The sequence below is a fragment of the Trachemys scripta genome, chromosome 13 (genome assembly GCF_013100865.1).
Source record: "Trachemys scripta elegans isolate TJP31775 chromosome 13, CAS_Tse_1.0, whole genome shotgun sequence".
NCBI classification, from domain to species: domain Eukaryota; kingdom Metazoa; phylum Chordata; order Testudines; family Emydidae; genus Trachemys; species Trachemys scripta.
The window spans coordinates 27,700,470-27,721,123 of record NC_048310.1 but is presented as its reverse complement, the minus strand read 5'-3'; the positions used below and the strand labels follow the sequence as shown (position 1 = coordinate 27,721,123).

At 39.6% G+C, this 20,654-nt stretch overlaps 1 protein-coding gene across 6 annotated transcripts in view; it reads left to right on the top strand.

Moving 5' to 3' along the window:
* The window catches only part of ZNF423 (zinc finger protein 423), a 319,770-nt gene extending 299,412 nt beyond the window's left edge, over window positions 1–20,358 (top strand). For all 6 annotated transcript variants that reach the window (XM_034788253.1, XM_034788252.1, XM_034788251.1 and 3 more), the window contains one exon: window positions 19,732–20,358. In XM_034788253.1, coding sequence (XP_034644144.1) covers window positions 19,732–19,761 — 30 coding nt within the window. In that variant the 3' untranslated portion in view covers window positions 19,762–20,358. The remainder of the gene's footprint in view (window positions 1–19,731) is intronic.
* The last annotated feature ends 296 nt before the right edge of the window (window positions 20,359–20,654 follow it).

Here is a 20,654-nt window from a genome sequence, read left to right as displayed (position 1 = left end):
AGTCTTTGCATATATAATGGAGGGTGTTATCCGTTAAATATCTATGTCCTCCAGAGAGGGAATATATCCTGCCCCTGTTAATGGATCTACTCAATCTAATAAATCTCTGATTCCTATGATGCTAATAATCTTGGGCTCGATTGTGGCTTGGTCTAACTGGGCCAGATAGGGGCGTGTAGCTGTGTAGCCACATCAGTTTTCCTTCAATTGTGGCTCTGGGTACAGCAGGAGATCAGGGTGAGGAGTGGAGGGAAGTCATGGCTCTACCCCATCCAGCAGCCAGTGGAGCTGGCTGAGTATTAGTGGGGGACCAGGCTTCACCCTGAAAAGAATTGCAGCAAAGTTCCTGGTGCCCTCCAGAGCAAGAGGGCAGGAATTGAACCTCTCAGAAGCCCAGTTACTTCCTCTGGGAGCATCACAGCTGCATTGTGCCCCCTTCCCAGGGCTGAACCCAAAAGCTCAACTTAACCCTTAGTAATCAGTGCACAAATATAAGAGTTATAAAATCTAGGTTCTGTTCCTGGCTTTATCATTTCACTCTGTCCCCTTGGGCATTTAATGTCTCTGTTTCAGGTCTGGAAAATGGGGGTAATAGTACATACCTACTTGCCAGTGCTGTGGTGAGGCTTAATTAAACGTTTTGTAAAATGCTATGATATCCTCTTCCAAACAGCCCTCTATATATGCAGATATTTCAGAAATTGTCACTAAAGCTCCCAGTTGCATCAGTGATGTAAATCCTGACCTGAATTGTTTGAGGAGGTTTCACAAAATACCTTGTTGAAGTACCGTTTGCTCAAAAAAAAAAAAAAAATACACTGTCCTAGAACCTGAGCTGTGACTGTGGCAAAAAAGTAGCACTTTCCTTTATGATCCTTGTGCTGTGTTTTACAGTTTGTGCTGGGCTTAGATATTAAACCCCAGGAGACTCTTTCTGGAAACAACCCATAATAAATTCTTTCTTAATTTGGTGGAAAGCATTAATTAATTCAGTACATAATTTTGCTGTTTTTTCAAGTGGGGTGTGTGTTTCTTTAAAACAGAAATCCCATCTTTGTCTTTCAACTATTGGAGGGCTCTCAAAGACCTAGCAATTCATACATTTTTCCTGCTATCAGAACATCAGTCTTCCTCTAAAATCAGAAAATTAACCAGACAGTACTCTAGCAGACTTGGTTAGTGTTAAAACAAGTTGATTAGCGAATGTGCTTGGAGCGTTTTTAATGTTTAATCATTATTAGTTATAAAACTAATAAATTACAAGAAAAACAAGACCCATTCCAGTCATATCACTGGGCTTTCAGTCAGATAATTATAACTAACAATAATTAAAAATTAAAAGTGCTTTAGGCACATACCCATCATACTTAGTCTGTCTGACTGCAGATCCTTTACGTATTGCAAAAAAGGAAGTTCTGCTTGTGGTATATTGTCAAGATTGGAAAGAAAACTATTGTTAGGTCTCTGGTTTTCTGAATACAAGTATATGCTCAGTTGAGGAGGAACATGTCATTGGCTCTAAATTCTTATTTTGGTGCAGGTGAAACCCCTCATTAATTACCAAATTTAAGAAATATGGGCATGAGTTATTGAGGAGTATACTTATTGGCTGTGTATCAACTAATATGTAACTTGGCATCTAGAGTCTATTCCTAGTTCTGAAACCAAGAGTGCTTGCCACTACATCCCTCATTGTGACTTGGCAATGTGCTTTTGTCATGGAACAAGACTTTACACTTTCTGTGTGCACATCTGTTGCCAAGAAGGTAATCTGTGCTGAAGATGATGGACTGACTCGACATGTTTAGAGAAAACATTGACATCCATGCACCGATTGACTACTTCTCCAGAAAGGTGCATAACTTGGTCATATGTTATTTAATGCATTCTGTCTTGTTTTCTGGTGCTTTTTGTGTGTATTGCCAATAGAGTCTGTCTTCCAGATACCAGTGAAAGAGGAGGCCTGGCTTTGTGTCTTAGAATAAAACCTCACATCCTGGTTCCCAGTTCCCCTCCAAAATCTGTTGCTTCAGTCTCTGTTCCTTTGTTCTCACTCAGTACGATGAATTGATAATCAAGTAGGCATCATTGGGTGCCACAGCAACTCCAAGGATAGGGGATGGAGAATTTAACATACTTCCTCTTTGGTCTCTGAGATGACAGCATTGATTTCTTTTATCACTTGAATGGTAACATCTTAGGAAAATGGATGTACAGAGCAAGTGAATAATTAAATGGATGCCTAATGACCTCTTGGCAACAGCAGGGGTCAATGGCAAAGACTCTTGGAACAAACAGATCATGTATTGCCTGTTCACTGTCCTTGCCCCCTTCTAGCTGTGAACAGAGAAGGTTGCAGAGATCTTGAATTGTCTTGTGTCTTGATTTGGTTAAGGTACACATCATTTATCCTTTAGTTACTCAAAGAAGATTCTGATCAGCATATCAAAAAATTGCATCTGCATCATACGGCATCTCTTGTGTCATTTCAGCAAGATCCAGTGTGAGCTCTCAGGCTAACAAAGATTCACCTGAGACTGAGCTTGGAAATTACTGGTATTTCAGCAGTCTGTTCTGTACCATGAAAAGTCCCTCCGCTTCAAATACTGTTAATGCTGTTGTGTGACTCACCCTGGCTAACAAAGTGTACATAACTTCACATTAGCATGTGCAGAATACCCAGCAGTGATGCAGAGTGGAAGAAAAGGGTGTCAGGTGAAAGCCATTGGTTGAGTCATTAATGCACTGAAGTGCACCCAAGTGTCAACATGTGTGATCAAGTGTAAGGAGGCATGTAGTTCCAATGTGGCAGTGCTGGCAGAGAGAAGGGACTTCCTACAGTAGAGATGGCACGTGGAACCGCTATTCAGGCTGTCCATCTAAACCCATTGTTGCCTGTCATCTATGCCCTAGGGCAAGGGTCCAACCAACTTCTGAGCAGGCACCATGCCATCCTAACAGATGGCCAGGAGTGTAAGCAGCCAAGAGACAATGTATATGCATCAGTTGTATTATTGAAAGCACAATCCCTAGTCAGAAACGTCCAAATGACAATTCTGAGCTCAGATGCCTTTGGTTAAAGGAATATGGGATTACAAATCTGACTGAGCTAGATTAATTTATATATGTTTCAAAGTAAACCCTGTGACAGACAAGAGTGTGTGTGGCTATATATATACACGCACGTGCACACCCAGACAAATGTGTTGAATACATTGTCCAGTTCAAGGGCTCTGTCGTGATATTCACAACTCTCCCGGAAAGTGACCCTAAGTACCTGAGAGATCTCCTTTCCCTCTGTGATCATGGCTTCCATTGACAGCTATGTTCCACTAGAACTATGAAACTGCCAACCAATGGGAGAGGCACAGGATCTCTGGAAAGAGAAGTTTCACTGGAGCTGGAGCTAGACTGTATAATTCACTGCCACAAGGGATGATAGTGTCCATAGATCTAAATACTTCAAGAACTAAGTGCAAAATTGGTCTGTTTCTCTCACAAACACACATGCCTCTTACCAATACTACAGTGAGGGAGACCATGTGCTTACCTAGATAGGTTGTGTGTGTGTGTGTGTGTGTGTGTGTGTGTGTGTGTGTGTAATACATTCATCTAGCTCAGAGCTAGATTTGAGTTTCCACATCCATTTTACTAAAGGGATTTCATATATATGACAGAAAAAGAATAATAAGATTGATGGAAAAGCCTCTTTTTTTATTTTTAATCATTGCTTACCCAAAAAAATATAATTGATGTACTCCTTACATATATCCGGGGAAAGTGTGCTTGCATACTTTAAAGGTTTTTTTCCTTTGATAACTTATGTACTCTGTTTGAATAGGACTTGGTAGTGCTCTTGAAATAAGTGTTTTAGAGAAACCTTTGAATAAGCAATTCTGTACTCATATCAGTGGAATAAAGATCCATTCATACTGTATGAAAATAAATAAATAAATACACTTCCAGGTACTACACTGGATCTTAGCTCGGGAAGACATGAGTACATTGGACTGTTTTACTATTAAATATCCATTCATGACCAAATGGAGACGGCCCAGGAGAAGAAATGAAAGGTGGATTTTTTTTTTCTGGAAGACCAGATTGCACTCTCTGGTCTGGCAATAACAATTACTAATGACATTTAGAGAGAAATTAACTATGAGAAATGCAAGGTGGCATTTCAGCGGTGCCAGTCAGTAACATTGCATCAGAGCTCACAGGAGAAAGGAGAAAAAGTTTATGGATGGAAAATTAATTTTGTTATGTCAACAATTAACCAACACTTTTTCTTCACTCTTTACCACATTATCACAAATTACAAGTGTGACAGAATATAGCAGCTCAGCAGAGGAATGAAATGGTACTTTAAAGGCCATGCTGCTAGAGACAGTTTCACAAGCATGTGTTTCATTCCACTTTGTTCAACAATGAATGATAGCATTGGAAATCAGACTGACTGGGGAGGGAGGGAGAACTAGCTCTTGACTCTGTAGGGACAAATATTATCAGTCATCATCATCTATACCAGCGGTTTTCAAACTTTGTGAGCTGAGCCCCACCCTTTGAGTTACAATTTTTGGTTGTGCCTTCCCAAACCAGACAAAAATAGACGCAATACCTTCCCCGCCCCTTTCGGGTTCTCAGGTGTGGTAACAGTCTCTGGGGGCGGAGCCAACGCTGGGTGTGGAGGATGCCAGGAGCGCAAAGTGGCGCAGTCACAGTGGATGTTGACACTGACCCGCAAGCTGGGTGGCGCACTGAGGTGAGTCAGGGGGTGGAGCAGGTGCTCTCACCCTGCCATGGAGGGCTGGCCCAACCCCCACCTGGCTTTGCCACTCACCTTCCTGAACATCCTCTGTGCCTCCCGGGGGGGAGAGGGGGAGGGCACGCCCCACGGTTTGGAAACCTCTGATCTAAACAAAAAATTAACATATAGTTCTGCAGCACCTTCTATTTGCAGATCTCAGAGTGTTTTACAAACAATAATGAATTAAATTTCTCAGCACCTTTCCTAGGTTGGTGTTAACCCCGTTTTACAAATCGGGGGGGGGGGGGGGGGGGGGATTAAGTATCTTGCCCAAACCCACTGAGAATTTTTTTTGGCAGAGCCAGACCTAGACCCAGATCCTTTAACTCCTAGGCCTGTATGTTAATCATGAGGTCATCATCTCTCTCTGTGGGTCAAATAATACCTGCCTCTGTATGGAGTCACAGGAAACACCTTTTCCTGACTTCGCCCATTGCACGTTCACACAGGAGACACCCATTATCCAGAGCGGGGCTGTGAGTGATAGGTGCAGGTGGGAGTGTGGAGAGGACAGCTGGCACCTGTTGCTGGTGAGGGGACTAGCTTGATAAAACTGAATGAGCACTGGCTAGTCCATTTAAAGGGGAAGCAGATCCTGGTACCCAGTGCTCTCTCTCCAGTACCCAGGAGGTAGTATGCCTTACCAAACCATAATACTTCCTGGTACTGATGCTCAGGCAGTGAATCTCCTCCCCTTTCCCAGCATGGAGGTGTTTTGTCAGAGCCATACTTTAGTCCCAGACTATATTTCAAGTAGCAAATTCTTAAGACCTGCAATTAGGCGACTGCTAATAAAACTGAGCAGCTGTTTTTCCTCTAAATTTCTACAAATTCTCCCCCTGTGTCTACACCTCTGTCCATCCAGTGGGGGAAAGAAGAGGGGATATCTAACAGCTACTGTAACAAATAGCTTGTGGTCTGATAGTTGATTAGCTCTGGTTCCTCCTGTAGGTGTCGTTACAGTTTTTAAAGAACGATTTGAGGTTTTTAAAGGATCATGGAGTGGTACATTTGAAGGGGCAGAACATTCATATAATTTAAGCAACTACTGGAGCTTGTTCCACCTCTCTGGTTAAATAGCTCATGGAAACTGGTGTGTAGCATGCTTTTGAAAGAGCAGTCCGTTCATTTGCTTGCTGCTAGAGCAAAACTTGGTTGCTTGTCCAGACATAACAATATATGCCTGAGTGTTTTCACAAGAAACGTCTAGATCATTAAATATAATAGGTCTCAGCTGCAGTTTTGATCACTGAAGCATGCACACAATTCATCACAGCAAATTAGGTATGTCTTTGTAACTTATCTTTCTGCAATTTGCTGGCACTTTTGGAGAGCTGAAACTTATATTGTATGTGCTGCAGAAGCCATTTCAGATAAAATATGCTGTGTTTATTGTAGGAGAACAAGGATTCATTAATAACAAAAACATGGAGCATTCTGTGTTTCTGTTCCAGCATCTTGCAGAACCAGCCGTAGTACCAGCAGAGATCCCTGGCCACATTCATTATTTATCTATTTTAGTGAATTTCTTGTCTGCAGTAAAAGAGATGTAAGCTTGAACATATCAGATTGTTTGTGCCAAGACCTATACTATAACCCTTTCAAGAAACCCGAGGCATCCTTCGTTCTAAATCATTACACAGGCCATTTATCTGATTGGCTTTTGTCCTGTCTGGCTTGCTAAAATGTTGCTTGTTCTTTAAAAAAGCTCAATTTGACCTTTTTAAAAGAAAAGGCACTTGCTATTTTTATTTAATTTTTTTATTTTTTTGCAAAGTGAACCAAAACCAAACCTTACTTCAGTGGAAATAGACATTCTAAAGCCTCACAGGTATTGAAAAGCATTAACTTTATTTCTAGAAGAGGACAGATGCTGGTGGACTTGGAATTACATTTTAGTGGATTCATCAGTATCAGTCAATAGTCTGTATGCAAATAGATATGTTTGTAATAGTTAATATGAATGTATCCTCTGGATTTTTTACAGTAGCCTTCAGACCAGCAGTATTTGAACTTCTGGTTTGGGTTTTTGTTTTGTTTTGTTCTTTTTGGGAGAGATGAGGGAAATATTGGTTGTGTTCATAATTGCAGGGTTTTCCTACGTATAATAAGGTTCTTGGTATGTTGCTGACTTAAAAGCAAGATGGGAAAATATTCTAGAAGAAATTCCCAACACTGCTGCAGGAAAAAATAAACATCTCAATCTCAACATAGCTGAACCCCAGTGGACTGAGAAAATCCTTTTCAGTGGCCAGGTATTTTTAACTCTGTGTATGAGACTGATATACACATATTTGCATATTGTCAGCTGCCTTCTAATTGGTTTTATTTCTTCCAATAGACTTTAAGGTTAATAGTTAACACTACAACACATTAAACCTCCACCTCACAAAATTAAAAGTGCTACTATGCTACTGTAGACTCCACTATGTGGTATCTTCAGGGTTTGGGATTTCATTTAAATCTGAAATTTACATCCAGCAGAAATGAATTATTTGATTTTAAAACAGCTGGAGGGAGGGAAAACACTGTTTGTTTTGTCCTCTATATTATTTTTCCCGGTTTATGGCAACCATCTTCTTTATCCCAACAAACTTCGAAAATAATGTGTGTGTTTTAGCTTTGAGGCCTAAACTTGACACAGAAAATCCTGGATTGATCTCAGTCATACTGATATTTCCTAATGCTGTGACGTTCATGGGGATTTCAGATACCTTTACAATTAGAAGGTATTGTAAAAATAGTTGTTACCTATCAGTCCATTAGAGTTTATTGTATAAATCCAGGTCACTGCACATATGCACTAAGCCTGTATATCAAACATTCCCATGCTGTGACGTTCATGGGGATTTCAGATACCTTTACAATTAGAAGGTATTGTTAAAAAATAGTTGATATAAAAAATATCAAACATTCCCATGCTGTGACGTTCATGGGGATTTATTGTTTTTTAACAATACCTTCTAATTGTAAAGGTATCTGAAATCCCCATGAACGTCACAGCATTAAATAGTTAATTTAAAAATTAAAAGGTTTTGGGTGTATCTCTGCGCTGGCTAGCAAAATACTTGGGTTTGAATGCCAAGCTCTGGCTCCCCAGGGTTTCATGACATGGGACTGCTATGGAAATAACACATTCATCCCTGGATGCTGGGCCGAGAAGACAAGAAAGGAGTGCCTTGTCGTGTCTCACATTGCTCAGCAGCAGCCTCGCCATCTGATTTAAAGAGTACAGACTGGCTTCAGCGAAGGTCCTATCCAGTTCCCATTGTTTGGAAGGTTGGTGGCTATAGTATAGGCCTCCATGGTGAGCTGTGTGAAGCAGGCATGGTGGGAGGTCAGGAAGAAGGGTACTCTGATAGATAGGGTCACATAGAACAAAAGGAGGTGGAGCAGTTAAAAAGTTGCTTGATAACTTGCTCTTTTACCTCTGGGTTCGTATTTAGCCAGTGGAGTTGTTTCAACATTGATGTTTTTGCCACCAAAGCTCTGTCAGTATTTCCATTTTAACCATCTATTTTCTGGGAGTTTTAATATATCCACAGACATACTGTGTCTCCAGGTTAAAACTGGAGCCACCCCAGAGCAATACACTTTTTTGAAAGTAACTTTAAATAGTTTGAAAGTGTTTGCAAATATGCTGATAAAATACTGTTTCTTAATAAATACTTTGTTGTCACAAAATACATTTTGGGGAGGAAACTGTTCTGTGATGCTTGGATCTGGCGGACGGGGGGAAATGGAAAAGCAGGAAACATAGTTTGTTCGAAGATTGTGCTTACTCTGCATTGTCTGGTTTCCTTAAACAAAAATGGCATGGGAATGTTTGATATACAGGCTTAGTGCATATGTGCAGTGACCTGGATTTATACAATAAACTCTAATGGACTGATAGGTAACAACTTACTCTGTCTTTGCAAGTTTTAAAATGAATGGAATGCTTAGCAGTATTCTGTATGATCTATACTTAACCAATGCAGAATTGTTGTAACATCTCCAAAGAACATAGATCGTTTTAGATAGATAATACACAACTGGAATTTGGATATAAATGCAAATTATATATATATATACTCTCTTGTTCCTCATCCTGTTTAGAGATTATTGTGTCAGTAGTGATTGGTTTTTAAAATAAAGTGGCTATCATGAAGAAATCAGCTTTTCCTAAGAGTAACAACACCTGGTAACTTGACAGTGTTAGTTGGAAAAATGGACCTTTTCAAGGAAACAACTGTACATGCCTTTGTGCCATCTTGTCACAAGATGCTATCTGATCACTGTTTTGTCTTGTGGTGGCTTGGTGGGCACATCTTGTCTCAGAAATATTTTGGCCCCATTATTAAACACACATGACCAAGTCCTGCTTGCCTTATTCACAAAAGTAGCCCCTTTGAGTTCATTTGTCTGAATTAGACAAGCAGAATGCTGATCACAATTATGCTTGTAGGTTTCCATATCCATCCTGCACATACACTAGTGGAGAGGAATCGTGTAAAGTACTTTATAGACCGAGGCCTTGTTATTTTGTAGCATTCAAACTGTTTTATATGGGGCAGTTTATACCCTTTAGTACATGAGACCTTTAAAGTTAGAAACTTGCAGTTGTTCTTAATTGTAATAAAAGAGCCCATACATCCTAGATGACGCATCACATCAAATGGAAGGCTGGTATAACAATACATGCATACCAAATTATATGGATTCATGTTTATCTGCCTTCAAGAAAAATGTATCCATGATCCAAGTCAATGGAGTCTGTCATATCAATATTCCATTAGATGGAGATTTAATTTAATTGCAGCTTTTAAAAAAGTTGCAGATGAAGGAACTGTGATGTTTTATCACCTGGATGTAAGTGGACATAACTCTTTTGAAGTCAGTGCTATTGCACCTGCTTGTTCAAATGCTGAATTTGTCCCTGTGGGCCAAATTCTGCAGTTCTCATTCAGACTAAATTCCCATTGACATCAATGAGGATACTGCCTGAGTGAAAACTGTAGAATTTGTCTCTCTAACATTGTTTGTGACCAAATATAATAAATGTGTTAAAACTCACAGTTAAGGCTGAAACTCTCTGTTCCTTATCCTCATCTTCAGCTAAACGGTACCCAAGATTTGCCGCAAATGAGCTACAGTAAAATCAACTGCTGTTCAGTGACTCCTATGATACCCAGGAACAACTGAGTAGGTTAAGGATACTGTTTTAGGTTCAATGTTGAATTTCCTGACTTTTGCTGGTTTCTGTTCCCATAGAAATGTACCTTCAGCACAGCTATGCATTTGTCTATTTTCTGTGCATTTCAACTGATGAGTTTAAAAGGTTCTCTGTAGAATGTTTTCCCCCTGCTATAAGTGTGGGCATAACATGGGGAGGGTCGAATGGCATTGCCCCGCAAACTGCAAGCCTCGGAGAGGCGCAGAATTTGCCGCCCCCAACACGCGGCCCATTGGCCTGACTGGAGCTGTCCATCTCCCCCAAATACAGAAGTCAATCTATGCCTGTGGCTGAAAGTCTTTTTAGAATAAAAGGGAGTATATGAGCACTGGTCTCAACTAAATCCAAGATTATAGCGCAAATTACTGAATTACTGCGTGTGCGAAGAAGATCCACCATAAAGAGTACTGTAATGATGATGCCAGCCCTCAAAGAAATGAACAATTAACTGGCTTCAGCAATGTAATTTACCTTAGATCACAGAGACATTAACAAGATGTGCTACAGATAGGTTTCAAATAAATCCACAAAGTTATGATCCACAGTGACATATTTTGGCAAACAATAGCTAACAAGGATTACAGGAAAATAGTTCCCTCCTCACAAATGATTTTGAAACACTGCTACGCAGAGTGGACCTGTAAATGGATAAAAAGAGATCAGAGCTGGAACTGCCACTGAAGTCTTTAACATAATGCAGTGAGAGGTGTTGTGAGTGTCTGTCTGTGTCTGTGACATTTTTAAGATGAGTGCATGGCCTCAATATATTAGAAAAGTTTTGAATTAAGATATTGGCTTCATTAATACAATTTTGGAGGCTGGTTTCCTGTCGCAAAAACAAACAAGCAACCCAGGCACGTATGGCTGCATGTTTTGTCGATGAACTACTGTCTGTGCAGGCGCAGGAGCTGATGATTACAATGTGCGCAGTGGTGCGTGCCCACGTAGCTAAGATCAGAAGCCAGCTCTTTGTATGCATAAGTATTCCTGAGGACTTCAAACATTGGTGAATAAGAGACATCAACAACTCCCCAAGAAAATTCTGGACTGTCCAAGTTGAGGTTAAAGGGCCAACTATTGTCAACAGAACAGTGTGTTGGGATTCTGCATTCCCTTTTCTACACTTTGGATAAACAAAAACTCCAGTACTCAGTCAGATGGAAATGATGGGGAGGGGAGAGTAAGTGTAGGAGTTCTAAAAATAGTCCATTTTCATGTGCTTCTGACAACAGTAATTAAATTTGTACACCTCCCTTACATGTAAGAAGTGTAAGGTTCTTCCTACAGCTCTTTTTGATCTTCTGCATGGCAAACTATAGACTGCAAATCACAGAGTCATTGGCAAATTTGCATTTGTGAGTAGAATTCTCAGGGGCATGCAGTCCCCTAAGACGAGTATTATTAGCTCCCTTGTTTCATTGGGTGCCTGAGTAAATCATAGTGTTTACGGTTAGTCTCTCTAACAGAAGGCTCTGGTTATCTCTTCACATTGTATTCTCAAGTGGTCTTTATTTCCAAAGTGCTCTGGTAAAGAAATTTTCCCATGGGCTTCAGTTTACTTTTTCACAACAGAATTTTATCCAGGGTTTTTCTACGGAGCACATAGACTTTTTGGTGAGATATTTAATGGAATATGTGAGACTGAGCCAGGTTCAAACAAATATTTGGAGGAGTTAATTTTTTATTATTTCGCCCTGCTTTTTTCTGAGCTTCCAGAGAAGAAAACTTTAGAAAGAAGGGATGCCACTATTTACCTTAATGGAAGGTTGAAAATGTGATGGGTGAGATGTCAAAGTCTAATTAGTTACAAACAATCTGGATTGGAAGTTTTTGAAATTCATAAATCACTTCATATAATTGTGAATACAATGCTGTAACTGGTGGAAAATATCAAACATCACAGAAAAAGTAATACACCTCTACCCCGATATAACGCTGTCCTTGGGAGCCAAAAAATCTTACTGCGTTATCGGTGAAACCGCGTTATATCAAACTTGCTTTGATCTGCCGGAGTGCGCAGGCCCCCCCCCCCGGAGCACTGCTTTACCGCGTTATATCGGAATTCATGTTATACCGGGTCACGTTATATCAGGGTAGGGGTGTATGTGGTACTGAGAATAAAATGGAAAATGTCACCAAAATGCAAGAACATTGTTACAGCAAAATGAAAAGCAGGGTGACTATAGAGGTAAAACAGGATAGATAGAGAGGTGAAACACTACCAGATACTGAGACAGATGCACACAGGCCATACAGGCACAAAATAAACATTATGAAAAGTTACTTTTTCCTGTATTCTTTTAAGATTTAAAAAAAACACTTATGTGCTGATACATTTCAATAAAGATTAAAACCATCATAGGAGGTAGTTGTATCAAATGTAGATGGCAGACTGACGTGTATAGAATAAGGCTTTTGTCTTCTGTTAATATTTTATGAGTTCTGAATCCTTCCATTGACTGCAGTCCATGAGCCTGATTCTGATCTCATTTATGCCATTCATACACTCAGTGGAGCTGTGATTTACACTGGTGTAAGTGAGAGCAGAATCAAGCTGCCCTGTTCTGGTTACCTAGTGTGCACAGAGATGTAGATGACAAACTCAGATTGATGGCCAGATTCACCTGGATGTAAACCGGGAGTAGTTCCATTTTCTGCTGGTACAACTGAGGGATGAATTTGGCCCTGAGAGTACGTAAACCTAGCCAAAAAAAAAAAAAAAAAACATCTTTAATTCTTATTTCTCATTTGAAATATTCAACTTTGCTTTTTAACTGGTGAAGATCCTCCAGACCTATTTTCTTGAGTTCAATAATTTGTAAAGGATGAGCCCTAACTGCATTCATTCAAGTGCAATCCAAAAGTGTGTTAACACTGAGACTGACTGACGTATGGCAAGTTATCAGATTTCTGAGATGTGAAGGAAGCAGTAACACGGGCAGACTTTTCCTTTCACAAAGGATATTCCACCTTTCGTTTGCCTCTACCACAATTTCAAGGGATTCTTCAAATGAAATGGGAACATGTGAACCTGTCTTGCCTGACAATTTTTTTATTGAGTGCCATGATGACTTGGAGTTCACTTGTTAGAAACATTTTATATAGTGGGGAAACATCAGGGGAAAGGAAAGAAATAACAGTGTATTTTCTGAAAAACAAAGATCTAAACACATAAGTGTCACTGGATAAGAGTTACCTGAAACAACTGGAAGGGGAATTAACACCTGGTTCTACAGGAAACATTGGTTACCACTATCAGTTTTAATGAAGTGTATTAACTAAATTGTGTTCTGAGTATTCATTCAGCTCTGTTTATGGCACACTCTTGAGTACATTTACTGTTTGTCAGAAGTGCAAACTAGTGAACATATGAGGCTTTAAGACAGGCCATCTGTTAGTCTTAGACCCTTGGATAATTGTCAAACAGTTCTAAAAATAAGCACATACAAACTGCAAGGGGGTGCAAAGGTGATTTTTCTTTCGAGTACTAAAGCACAGGGAAAGCAGCAACAAAAAAATAAAATAAAGCTATTCATTCTGCGATCAGATTTCTTCTTCTGAGTGGTTTTCTGATTTTCCTCTGTGCTCTCTCTTGTTGGTCATGACATCCCTGAATGCCTCTCAAGTTTAGGATTAGTTCAGCACCAATTTAAGGCTCATTGTTTTTCCACAGGGAGCGATAATCTCTGATGGTTGAGGCAAGGGTCTTCTTGTGTCCTCTGTCTAAACTAATCTCTTTGTAAAGTCAAGGCACAAAGATTTTTATCTTTATTGATGGATTGTTGTTAATTGAAAAAAACCCATAATTTATAAAATATGAATACATAAATAAAAATGACATTTTCGGAGAGATTTTTGGATCATTTTGGGTTCAGACAGTACAACAAAGGTTGTGATAAAAAAAAAGACATTGCAGATAGTGTTTCCTAAATATTTAGACATCCTGGCTTGCGTTTGTCAGGAAGTTTAAGTATTCAAATAGGAACTCTTGTGTGCGTTTGTACTGAGGAGCATGATTTACTGTTGACTAAACTAGAAGATTAAGGTTTTTGTGCATGTGACTTTCACTGACAGAACTGAATGCTATTAAATAAAGGATTCTTTTCTGGATATTCTCCGACCCCTGTAATGCCATAAAGGGTAGGTGAGGGAACGTGGAGAGTAAGGAGATCTTCATATTGCTCCACTAGTATCCTGCTCTATGAGGGGTGGTGTTGGACTCTGAAAGGTATCCTATGCAGTCCTCCTTGGCTACCAGGTTGGTAGCATGAGGCCACAATCATTGGAGGAGGGAGAAGAAAATGGCAGGGGGAGGAATCCATGAGGCTCTTACAGAGAACTGGAGGACTCTCTGGTTGGGAGAAATACAATAATTTATAGGCATTATCTTCCTAGATGTCACAAGATCATGCAGTTGTATTCTTGCAGCATCAGTAGAGTCAACACTTCCAGTTTGTGTTGTTGCCTGTAACTACAGTGATTTCCATTTACCCTGGCTCCATGCAACCTGGTGTGCTGTCTGGCCAGATGATAATATGTTCATCAGGCTGAATTAAAGAGATGTGTGGGCAGTAAAATACTTGCTATCCACTTATATTCAGAAATACCTAGGCATGCTCATATTCATGGGTCATCCAATGGGCTAAGCACCTGTTGAGTTTCATGTTGTTGTTTTTTACACAAATCTGTTATAATTTTTGTTGAAATGATTTGAGGAGAGGTTGCTGTTCATCTTATTGGGAGTTAGAGTGAGAGACTTTATAACCTTTAATCAGAGTCCCCAGTCTGTGTATAAAACTGCTAGGAGGCTTAAGAATTTCACTCAAGAAGGGCACATATTGCCAGTCTTGTGCCATCTCCTCACCCCGTACAATATACAGTCTTTTTAGGTGTATATGCTCAAATGTATAGACAAAACAGCTTGTACGAAATACCTAAATACAGAACAGATGCACAATGCCACCATAGACTTGAATGTATTATGGCCTCAAACCATCATCACACCCCTTGCAGTTACATTTTATTTTTTTCACCTGCTCCTGTGTAGTACACCTGTGACTTATTGGCAGGAAATTTGGTTGCAGTGTGGGAGACTCCCAGCCTGAGTGCCAGCCTTGTAGCTCTGCTCCATCGTGTGCTGCTTTTTTTGAGGTGGTTCTCCCAATCCTTATACAGCTCGTAAGAGCTTCTTTCTACTGCTCTAAGTTATCCTCTTTCGACCCTGTCTCCTTTCTTGTTGATAAAGTGCTCTGAAAATGGAGGTTGCTGTGCAAGTGCTTTGATTATAATGCACTATGTACCCATACGATAACAAAGAAATGCTCATTCAAGGAGTGCTGCAAAGTTAGAACCAACCACCAATGCAAGCACTGATGTTCCCAACTAACTATGCTGTGGGTAGCAATCACTATATGCATATATGCCAGTTAATCCTTATAGTAAAACTTTTTATTGTCCACAAAACCAGTCACCCAGTTCCAGAATGATTGGGGATGCCGTAGTGAGTAGAAAACACCACATAAGCATCCAGGCACTCTTGGGGCCCAGGGACAATGCCCAGTTTTATCTGACATGGCTTTCAGAATTGGCATCAGTTAAATCTCTCAACCTTGTCATGTACTAAGGCAGTGACTTAACTTGTCTTGATAGGCTAGCTTAGTGCTGCTGCAGTTTTCCACTTGCCATGATGTCTTTTAATGGTTAGTTTATACATTATGCCCTACTCCCCTAACCACCAAACGCACAAACCTACACATGTACAAAGGGCATGGTCAGAAGATGAGGAAGATTTAGCACAATTGTCTGTGACTGCTTCAATATTCTTTTGCATGTCACCTTTAAAGTTGCGGGTTTTTTTATTGTTTGTTTTATGTTGTTCTTGGTAGAGTGTAACTTGCTGTGTTGGAAAAATCCTTTGAAGCAATCCTGATTCCCACTGCAGTTCTAAACCACCCCTTCATTGGTAGGAAATGAGAATTTTCACCCTGGTCAACAAACCGTTACTTAGCAGAAGTATAGCTGTAATATTGATATATTGGGAAATATACAGTGTTCACTGGCTTCAAATTTACACTTCTGCCTACCTGGTGTAATAGTTCAGTTTTAGTACAAAGGGATGCAATGAAAAGGGATCTCTACTAGCTAATTTAAGATGTGCTAACGGCTTTTCTTACTGCCTGTGCTTTATTTCTCTACCTCTTGTCATTTTTTTTCATTTATAATATGGTTAGCACATTTTCCCCAAAGGTCTGATATAGATTTTGAAGATGGTACTGATAAGGTTTAAATTGCTTTGGTCTGAAAATCTGGTCATCTTGGTACACTGTCTGTTGCCAGCAGTGGGCATACAAAATGACTACCGTTAAAAGATTTGAGCTCAAAAACATGTGATGATTGGATTAAAAATTTAAAAATGTTCATGTTGGGGAACAAAGTTATAAAATGCAAGGATTGAATGTAGCCAGTTTTCAGCATCACCAAAATGCAGTGGCAATAAGCCACAAACTCACACCTCAGGACTAGGCAGGAAAAAAAGAAATGTAATCTTGCTGGTGAGTGGTAGAGTGTTGGAGGTCGTCATGCTTTAACCGAATGGCTCACTTTTGTGGTCTGAAACATATTTTAACAAGTAAAAATGTATATTGGAAACACAGAAGATGAGCACATTTTCATAGGGCTTCCAAATATGCATCTGCGGTATTTGTGGGGTTAGCTGTTAGCATGTACAGAAACCCCACAGTCAAGTACTCACAGGCACTTGTACGTGCAAGTTTTACCCATTTAGCTTGTGTTGATTCAGTTTTCTTATAGACGGATGAAGGATTTTGTACACACAGACAGCTGTACCCATACATATTGTAAATGCCTTTTTGAGGGTCTTTAAAAATTTGGCCTTATATGTTAACTGTTTGGTGCTGGGATTAGTCAGCATGTCAATTGCCTGCAGTACATGTGAGGGGAAGGGGGAACAGCACTTTCCCAGGAAATCAAGATTTGCATATGGAAAATGTATATCTGATCCATTTGACTGATGGCTTGTATATTATGTTCAGTATACGAGTCTTTACTTGAAAACAGATGACCTCGGCTCCATACAGCTGCTGGTTTGGGGTATAATTTGTTTGCATCTTTGTATAGACTCTGCTCACCAAAACACTATGTTTTTTATATTAGATGTGTGGCAGAACATATTATTAACCCATGTTTGAAGAGGAGGGTTCACAATGAGTGCTTCATTATCAGATTTAGAGTCACATACCCCTTCCTTTATTGACCTGCCTGGTATAATCAATGCAGCAGCCACACAGATTTGAAATCATGTTCCCTGACTGTAGACTGTGTGCCCTGCATCGAGTGCTGATTGTGCATTATCTTTTAAATGACACTGCCTAAATAAGTATGGATTTGTCTACCATGAATAGTCCTTGCTTCGATTTGTGGATGGTAAACCTTTTGCATTTTTTTATTGGTATTGAGGATGACCTAAAAATAGAATTACAATGAAGTGCACTAGAAATAGCCATGGTTAAAATGCTCAGGAACATGTTTGAACACAGGGATACCTTTGTATTCTTCAACTTTTTAAAAAAAATATCTTTTCAATTGTCTTAATGCGCAAGCTCATTTATCAGGGGGAAGGGTAGCTGAGTGGTTTGAGCATTGGCCTGCTAAACCTAGGGTTGTGAGTTCAGCCCTGGAGGGGGCCACTTAGGGATCTGGGGCAAAATCAGTACTTGGTCCTGCTAGTGAAGGCAGGGGGCTGGACTCAATGACCTTTCAGGGTCCCTTCTAGCTCTATGAGATAGGTATAGTGTTGCTGTTACCCTATACAGCTACATTAGTCCTATTACATAACTTTGTTACTTGCTGTTCCCTTTGTGAATAACATAAAGCACAGCAAAGGTGGTTCTTCTGTATGATTGGTAATATCTCCATATTTTAAAAAGTCATAAGCTGTCAGATTTTATGCTTGGTTATGCTAAATCACTTAAAAGCAAAAAATACAGTTTCTTTTACATTCCACAGATGTGATTCATAATACATTAGTAAGTTTTCCATTTCTCTACACAGTAGTTTGGGTTATTGATCTCAAATATTTTAGCTTAATTTGTTGCAATAATCAGGGCATGGAATAGCTATGCTATGGGCTATAGTTACGCTAAGCAAGCTGTAGTGATTTTGCTATTTTATCAGTTGATTGTTTAATTCACAAAATATCACCCTATGCATGTTTAAACTATAACACTTCCCCCTTTTCCTTAATCTTTTGTCATGTTGAAAGAGTGATCATTGTGTAGAGTTTCATAAGAATTTCCCTGCCACAATATCTATTGCTGATAACTTTTGACATGATTTAGGAACTCAACAGCACTTCTGACACCTTGTGGTCAGTTGTTGGGAGTGCACAGTTCAGCAAATAATACCAGCTTTAAATGGGGTCACTGCTACCTAGAGAGACTAGGGCTGCGAATGGAAGGTTCATTAGTTAACTATTTCCACAAGACAATTTTCATTAGACAGATGCCATTGCCATAATGAAGTAGAGGACCCATTTGTTTCTGATTGAGATGTAACAGTAGATAATTTAGAAGGAACAGATGATTTATGAAAAGTTAAAATATCTTCATGTATTTGAAATACATTGTACATAAATAATGTAATTCCAAATTAAGCTATAATTTTAGAACCTTTTCCTTTTTCTTTGGGAGACCTGCATGGTTCTATTACTAGGCAGATAGAAATTAGTAAATTAAAACTAGCATGAAGGAAAATGTGTGAATTTTTACTGGTAGGCATTGTGGCAACATTTGAAAACATTTAGGCCCCAATCCTACAAAGGCTTATGCACACATATACCTTTGCACAAATTATCCTTTTGACTACTCATGCAAATAAAGTTACCTCCATGCACGTTTGCAGGATTGGGGCTGTAGTATGCAAGCAAAATGTATGGGTATGTGTTGCACTGAAAATGCCGCTTTGAGATTGCTTCTGGATTTATTTGGCTTCTACACAAAGTGGCATGACTGGATTGTAATGTCTCCCTCCTATGTTAAAGAGCTGTTTGTGATTGCAGGTGGTGGTTACAGCTCTACTAAAAGAAAAAAGGAGGGCAGTTCACAAAGATGTGCAGCATAGTCCATTCTGTAAAGAGACTGAACTTCTGGGGGACACATCCAGCATATTTTCTGCAGTGTAAATGCCCTGTTGCCAAAACTAGTGGTTCAGCTGTTATTGCTGAAGTATTCCTTGGATTGCAAAGTGTGTGTCACAATCTGGTGTCTCTTTCTGCCAGTACTTCTACCAATGACTAGTGAGAATGAAGAGTAAAATATGGGAAGGGATCCCTCAGTGATACAGATTTTTTTTTTAATTGTTACAATTAAGTGAATAGCTGAAGGCAGATTTTTCTCGTGACGTGTTACCATTTTCTCTATATGTACTGAAAATCTTAAAGGCTGTACTTGGCTGGTAGAAAAATTTTTTTTTCCCTAAGTTCATGCCAGCATTAACAGATCTATCAGTACAAAGTAAATGTGTCATATTGGCAGCTGTTACTTATGAGTACTTTTTCTTTATTGCATTTTGTTTTGTAATAATTGAGAAGCTTTTATGTAGAACTCTGCATAAATGGGACTGAGTAGGAGGGTATGGGCATGCTTTCTATTATTCTGCCCCTCATGCATGTATCCTTTTTTCATCTTTCCAGAACCACACATTGAGTCAGCACGCACAGTGAGCCACTGGCACTACAGGACACCTCTCTGCAGAAGACTTGACGGAGGCACAGTGGGGAGGACCATTTGAACATTACATCCAATCAAAGTGTCATTTGCAACCCAGATGTAAAACTCTAATGATTTGGCCATGAGGCGCTGCTATTATAAGCAGCTGGAAATGAATATTAATGGAAGAGATTAAAAGTATTCCATGCTCAGTATTTTTTATTGTCCTGCTTCAGCTAGTGTACTTTAGAGCTTCTGCTTCTGACTGAATTTAGAGTGTTAGATAAATCTGCTTTGATGCTGTTGCCCTTTGTTGCTTCTTGTATTATATGGATAGTTAAAGATTAGGTGTGATTTTTTTAACTGCTTTTTAATTGCAATTTTAGGTAATTGTGCATTGTGATGTGATTGCTTGGCTATTGTCGGAATATTTCTTTTGAATTTTTTAATTAAAGACTAATGCTTTGATTGGATTTGCCAGTTCACCGGACAGTGATTAAAACTATGTAATGAATATAATCGGTTTCAGTGCAACTGGATGGTCTGCTTTATAAATGTGACTTAATCTGATTGCAATAACTAGTACAGTTCAATAAAGGGAATACATGCGATTAGTGTCAGAGCTTCAATGCATCTATCAGTACACGTTATGTCACTCTCCCCGGTACGTGTGGGTCAGAGGACTAGAGTATAAAATCATTTGTTGCCATATACATGTAACCCATGAAGTAACCAGTGCTTAATTTGTGCCAGTGTTTGCCAGGGCTGAGCCCCGCACTCTGGGCTTGGCAGTTCATAGCCCTGACACGTCTGGACTTGCCACATCAGTTATGAAAGTAAAACAATTGCTTGAGCCCCAGCACCTCTTCCATTACAAATTAAGCACTGGAAGTAACCCATGAAAAGT